Raw genomic sequence first — 6,948 nt, 5'->3', positions numbered from 1 at the left:
AGGTTCCAGAACTCTAAGCCCTTTGTCTACCAGGCATGCGCAGTAAGGTTGCACGCTTTTCCTCAAGCTCCACCCTTTTTTCCTGTTAACTACAGGTCAGGCAGGTCTCCTAGCGTTCCTCGCTGTTGTTCACCTAGCCCTGGCCCCACCTCCTGGAGCAAAGAAGTCTCCCCATTGGACGCCTTAAATAGGTCTTTTTTTGCTGTCATTGGGCACGTTGGAGAAATAGATACTTTGTTAAAATTGTCCAGCTACAAAAGCAGAGTGTTTTTTTCTTCCAAGCTAAGTTAATAAGTATCAAACGAGTGAATACCTAAAGCGGACGGGAGGGTAGGGTCGGAACTGAAGAGAATTGAACTTAAGGTTGGTACATCGGGGTGCTTTTAACAGCGGACCGAGTTGCTTCCGGGAGAGAATGGGCGGGCAGAGAATTCTGTGGGTTTGGCGGGTTTCTCTGTCTTCCTAAGTATTTGATCATCCCGCAGCCAACAGAGCTGTACAGGACAGGACGCTGAGAACCCGTCCCGGGGGAACACGCTGCTTTCAATTACCCAATGGCCACGCCCATGGTGAGTGCCCCGGCCGCGGCAGGGTACCCGGGCGCGGGCGGCTGAGGGGAGGGGTTCTGGGGCGGGCTGGCTGCTGGTCACGTGGTCAAGCGGCGAATCAGGGTCCGGCCCGCCAGGCGCCGGGGGCGGGGCCCGCTCTCTGCAGCCCCCACTGTCCCCAGACCCCCCACCTCCAGGGCCGTGAAGTCGCTTTTCCGATCCTGGAAAGGACCCTGAGATGGGAACTAGCGAGAGTCCGGAATGTTGGGGTCTGTTGCTTATGGCTTGTAATCTAATCTTTTCTCGATCTAAATAACTTTCAGTTGCCTGAGACAGAAACGAAACTAGTTCTTCATTCGAATAATAGGCTGGGCTAGTAAATGGCTGGGGAAGAAAGTACTTAATCTTCCTGAAGGAGAAAACCGCAACAGCATTTATTTGCTTCGGTTTTAAAATCCTGTACAAACGCCGGTGAATTTTTACGTAATGTGAGGACGTTTCCTAAGTACCTAGCTTTTCAAACAAGTTCATTGAACTTACTCTATTTTTTTCCCATTCAACTACTTTTGAATAACTTCTCGCTTGTTTCCTAATTTATTCAGTGGCAATCCGTGCCCGCCCCCCGCCCCATCTCTCTTTTTTTTTTTAAGGTTCAGACCGCATAATTTTTATTAAGGTAAATGTTTTGTAAAATACTGGAAGCCTAAAGTACCAGTTGCCAAGCAAAGATTATAAATTTATATTTAAAGTAAGAAAAAAAGTGAAATTGACTAATCAAGGATGAATATGTCCTAAAGTTACCTCCTTAAAAAGAATGAAAATTGGAAACTTGAGCCCTAACGTTAAAAATGTTCAAATTTATGTGGAAAAATGTGGACTGTGTATGGAGCTACAAAGTAATTGAAATAAATCATCAGCTTTTGTTGGTGATTTTGTGTTTGTGAGGGATTGGAGGGGTGGTAATGTACACTTTAATGAAATTTTTCTTGTAGGAGTTTAAAACTTATGTAGATCAGGCATGCAAAACTGCTGAGGAATTTGTCAATATTTACTATGAGACAATGGACAAGAGAAGACAGGTGAGTGTTATAGACTACTACTCTTTATTAAATACCAGTTCTTTCTTTCTTTTTTTTTTTTCTGATCCAGCCATTCATCTGACTTGCACAAGTGATGGCTGTGTTCTTTAAAAGCACATTGCTTAAGGAAGGGTTGGTATGGCATTATGGAAGTGTGGACTCTGGAATCATACCCCAGCTTTGTGTTTGCCAAGCTCTGTGACCTTGGGCAAGTTGCTAACCTCTCTTAACCTCATTTTTTTTTAGGGTGGTAAATGGGAATTAATTTAACTACTGCACTTATCATGGGACCCAATGTATATTTACTTAAATATGTTACATTTTGTTCCTTTCATTGTATAACAATATGGTTCAAATAGTATTAATGCTAGTGAAGGGGGTCTGCATTACAGGGACTGTTCCCTGATTTGCCCCTTTAAATTCATATATTAATTGATAATTTTCAATTAAAGCTCACAGCTGTAGCTGGCACTCACAAACAGAATCTGCATGGCTTGGATACTTTTAGTCTTCAGCAGAGCAAGTTCTGACTTCATCAGCTTTTTTCATTGTGATTTATCCCTGAGCCATATCTTCTAAGTAACTATTTCAGTATGTGCTCGAGAGCCTTGCCTAGGTCTCTTATCAGAATAAGACTGTGTTTTAGAGAACTTTGTCTACGCTGTAGGCACAGAAGTTAGTATCTCTAAAAACTATTTTGTTAAGGCAGAAGATTAAAAAGTTCTTGATACTGACGTTTGATGACAAGGGACAGGGGCAAGTGATGTAACAATGGACATTTATTGTGCCTTGGTGCCTTCAAAGACAAAGTAGCCCCCCCCCAAAAAAAAAGGAAACATAGTTCATTTCTAGAGTCCAGATGTGTGTTGGCCCTTTAATCAAAGTTAAATTTTAGAGCTAAGCAAATGTGTCCTGTGACACACTAAATTCCTGTGACTGACTCCTGGGACTAAAAAGTTAACTCTTGAATTCTGCCTTATTTGAGCTTTAACTTACTTGACTTATCAAAGACACTGCTTTAGCAAGTACTCCTGATTCTTTTGAACTAAATAGGCTATTTCCATAGTGTTAAGAGAAACGAATGCTTCCTAACACATACAACATGAAATGGTTCAAACATTAAATAACTCACATGTATATAAACACTAGGATTGAAGTGTACAGGTAGGGCCTGATTGACAAGTTTGTTAATTCACAGGATTAGAAAAGGGAGGGAGATTAAAACTGGTTCGGGGCTGCATGAGCTTGAAACGTGTGATCATTTAATTTATTTTAATACAGAGAGCAAAACTTTAAAAAAAAAACTATCTTCCAGTTTGATACACAGTTTTCTCAGTGTGGCTAAAGTGAAATATGAAAAAAAAGTATTTAGCTAGCTGCCTAGTTTATTAAAAGCAGGATAATGTCTATTTAAGGCCAACGTTATAAGGCACATACCTTGTTGACACTGTCTTCCCATGAGAGGGGGCAAGGGAAGGAGAGATGGAGGAAGAACAATAAAAATGTTTAGATACTACCTGTAACCTTTCAATCCATTTCTATAAAATGCTTACCCAGAAACAAAAAACTTTCCCTTTTTTTCTTTTTTCTTTCTTTTTAGGCACTAAACAGGCTGTATCTGGACAAGGCCACTTTAGTATGGAATGGAAATGTTGTAACAGGGCTGGAAGCCCTGACTAAGTTTTTTGACTCATTGCCTTCTAGTGAGTTTCAGGTCAATATGCTAGATTGCCAGCCAGTTCATGGTAAGATCATGGTCTTTTAAGATACTTCCTTTGTTTTCCTTTAGTAAGCAGTGAACTTTAACACCAAAAGCAGCTAGCGACTTTCAGTGGTAGAAATAATTACTTTTTTGAGCAAATTAAATATGAAGAATTTAGCTGTCAAATCAAACTTTTGGTCTTCCTTTAGATGTATCTCTCTCCAGAGGACCACTAGTAGGTTTTGGTGGATTGAGTGATTATGGCTTAGTAAAAGTCATGTGACAAATTGAGCCTTAATATGATTTTTGTTAATGGAGAGAAACGACTATTTTCCCTAAATAAATTGTTGCCTTCTGTACCTTGAAATGTCTCCAGAGAAAAATTATACCTTATCTCTGATTAATGTGTTTTATTATCTTACAACCTATTAAAATTTCATAGAAATTCACTCTGTTATGTGAAAGGATGACTTTTGGCAAGACACAATTTGATTCAAGGTAGTAGATTGATGCAGTTTATAAGATTAATCTCTAAGTGGGGTCCTAAGCATCTTAAGTAGTAGTTGAGTGTGATTTTTTTTTCCTTTATGGTTCTTGAAAAGAAAGCTTAAGAAGCAAAATACGAAAAAACTCTTTTAGAAACCCAATGAAATAATTATAAATACAGCAACCAGATGGTCCTATTCTAGATATAAGCTTTTTATTTTTAAACTTTAGAGCACCCAAAATCTTTCTGGACTGAAAATAATGTTAATATCTTTGAAATGATGATTGAGTTTTCTGGCTTTGGGTGCACATGCTCAAGATAATGTGCAAAGTAAAGAAAGTTGATGAAACTTTTTTTAGTGTTAAATTTTAGGCAGTGTAGTTTAAACCTGAAAATCTGCTTACTTAGAGAGAGAATCCAACCTCTTCTCTTTTTTTGTGTGGGTGAAGAGCAAGCTACTCAGGCCCAGGCTACAGTTCTTGTGGTGACCAGTGGAACTGTGAAGTTTGATGGAAACAGACAGCACTACTTCAACCAGAACTTCCTGCTGACTGCTCAGTCTACTCCTAACAATACCGTGTGGAAGATTGTAAGCGACTGCTTCCGTTTTCAAGATTGGGCTAGTTGCTAAAGGGGGCAAAAGTCCATTCTCTTTTGGTCCATTAGTTCCAGCAGTAGAAACTTATAAGAAGTAGTTCATTGCATTGTGGAAGCATTAAAAACTAATATGTGCTGAAACTAAATTTCTTTAATATTTTTTATTCCTAGCGGCACCTTTTCTAGCAGCTGCCAGTTTAGATCATTGCCCTTAAGAGCTTTAATGTTAGTTTTCTACATGCCTTATATACGTTTCACTAATGACATTCTTACAGTAACATTAAACCCATGGTCTCTGTACTAATATACTCACTGTGAGCCCAGTGTATTGCAAAAATGAAATCCTTTTATAGTACTGTCTATGGGATATCAGCACAATGTAGCTCTCTGCAAGGAAGCTGGAGTGTTTTTTTTTTTATTAGGCTAATTTTGTAGTACAACATGTACCTATTTTTGGTAAACACTGGTAATGCAGTTTAAATATGAGGCTTTTTCAAATCAGTTCAATGAACACATTACTAATTTAGGTTTACATAAGTACTCTGACATACTAGAATGGCATGTAGAGATGTTCAGTAGTCTTTTTATGTTAAGTAATGTAGGTGTTTTTTTTTATGTTGGCATGTTTTCTTAAGTGAATTAATCTACTAGAGAGGTGTAAAATGTTCTTGATTGATACCTGAGTGTTAGATACAATCAGTGGCTTAAAAGCAAAACTTCTTTTTTTTGTTTGTTTTTTAATTTTTTATTAGTTTCTGCTTTATAACAAAGAGGATCACTCATACATATACATCTCTTCCCATATCCCTTCCCTCTTGCGTCTCCCTCCCTCCCACCCTCCCTATCCCACCCCTCCAGGCGGTCACAAAGCACCGAGCTAATCTCCCTGTGCTATGCGGCTGCTTCTTAAGAAAGCTTTTTCTTGGCAGCTCCAGGTCTGTCACTTTACATAGTAAGTCGTAGTAGTACTAAGAGTTCTAATGGGAGAATGAGAAGTGAGAAGTGTAGAGATCCGAGGTTGGCCAAAAGCAAGGCGGGGTGGCCAAACGGTACACTTTTGGTACTTGTTTCTACCTCTACCTTCTAAAAATGTAGCCTAATTTTAGGATTTAAGTCATTAAAGTAATAAGTATCCTAACCAAATGGTCACGAAGGCCACTTTTGTTCTAAGAATTATTTTTAAAGATTTTTCCAGTTCACCTCATACTTTTCACAGTATATGTCTCCATTTATTCAAGAACTTATGGGGGTGAAATGTCAGCAATAAGCCTGACCCTGCAACAGGGTCCGACAGGAAAGTTGGAAACAAAGCCATCACTCCCTCTTTGGGACCCTTAACTTCTAAGTCTTCCATGTGAACTTCAGGCCAAAAGTCTCCTATGTACTACCCACCCCCAAAGTGAGTGATTTGTTCTCTGTGTTTACACTGTCAACTGCATGGTCTTTTTACTACTTAAAATTATTTAATCTCATGATTTGTTCTTCCATATGGCATTGAGCAAATAGATCTGTTATAAAACATGTTCCTGGTATGTGGCTAACACTTTGTCTTTTTAGAGAAAACAGAACAGCAGATCTTCATAAGCCCATAAACTTCAAAAGAACCAGTTCATTCATTTTATGTCTCAACATCTAAAGAGAAATCTAGCTTTGGTTTTTGGTTAAGCTTTAAATGTTTCTCCATTCTTGAATTTATTGTTTTCATGTTTTTACACTAGGTGTGCCAGCTTTGTTTCTACATTGCAACTCAAAGTTAATGTTTCTTGTCATTTAATTTGAAAATTGGTGATTCATTTACTCTTGTCGCAAACTACACATTACATTTCTGATATATTAGCAAAATAGAATTAAGTAGAAGGGGATGGAACTGAAATTTAGACCACACCTTCCTACCTTCTTGTAGTACTGACTAAAATTTACACATTATATTCTACTCAAAGTAAGTTTATTCTAATTTTGGATTGGCTTTTTAAAACCACAGCTTTAGAAAAAACAATCAGATTGCCCAAATATTGCCCTTTCCCTTAAGAGGAACAGTTTCAAGTAAAAGCTGCATATAACAAGCAATAACTAAAATGAGTGGTTGTATACTGTTCATAAATTCAGTGTTTTAAGACTTGTATATGAGTTGCTTTTTCCAAATTCTGTATAACTTTTAAATGGCTGGAACTACTCTTACATGGACTAGACTGTATTTTTGACATGGACATATTTTTGTAATTGTAACTTGAAAAAATAAAATTTGCCTTGTAAGAGTTTTCTCAAGCCTGGTTTAAGGTCTCTTGATTTTTTTAAGGCTCCAGAACAGTTGGTTGTTCCTTTTTACAATATAACGTTTTTATTAAAAATTTTAAGTTAGAATGTTGAAAACAATGGTTGACAACTTGGACTTTGCCTTTTCTCTAGTCTACCTCGTTCTTCCTCTTTTCCTACCAAATATTCACATTCCTGAGATCATCTGTTTGAAGTAACAGTGACGTTTTTGGTAAAATGTTGGAAATTTCAACCTTGAAAAACTAGCCAAAATATTATATC

The 6,948-nt window shown here is 37.9% G+C and overlaps 1 protein-coding gene across 1 annotated transcript; it reads left to right on the top strand.

Moving 5' to 3' along the window:
• The first annotated feature begins 425 nt into the window (after nt 1–425).
• On the top strand, nt 426–6,616 carry NXT2 (nuclear transport factor 2 like export factor 2). The gene is made up of 4 exons (XM_060087007.1): nt 426–569; nt 1,541–1,627; nt 3,228–3,372; nt 4,266–6,616. The coding sequence occupies exons 1-4, from the start codon at nt 555–557 to the stop codon at nt 4,445–4,447; spliced, it is 429 nt and encodes a 142-aa protein (XP_059942990.1). The 5' UTR covers nt 426–554; the 3' UTR covers nt 4,448–6,616.
• Nucleotides 6,617–6,948: the final 332 nt, after the last annotated feature.

This window comes from Mesoplodon densirostris, chromosome X (genome assembly GCF_025265405.1).
Source record: "Mesoplodon densirostris isolate mMesDen1 chromosome X, mMesDen1 primary haplotype, whole genome shotgun sequence".
Taxonomy (NCBI): Eukaryota; Metazoa; Chordata; class Mammalia; order Artiodactyla; family Ziphiidae; genus Mesoplodon; species Mesoplodon densirostris.
Note: the sequence above shows the minus strand (reverse complement) of the source record. Positions and strands in the feature narration are given on the sequence as shown.

Excerpts from the sequence above, each read along its gene's own strand:
- NXT2 (XM_060087007.1), top strand. Across the intron at positions 1,628-3,227 it reads CAATGGACAAGAGAAGACAG|GCACTAAACAGGCTGTATCT; the intron begins GTGAGTGTTATA and ends CTTTCTTTTTAG. Across the intron at positions 3,373-4,265 it reads AGATTGCCAGCCAGTTCATG|AGCAAGCTACTCAGGCCCAG; the intron begins GTAAGATCATGG and ends GTGTGGGTGAAG.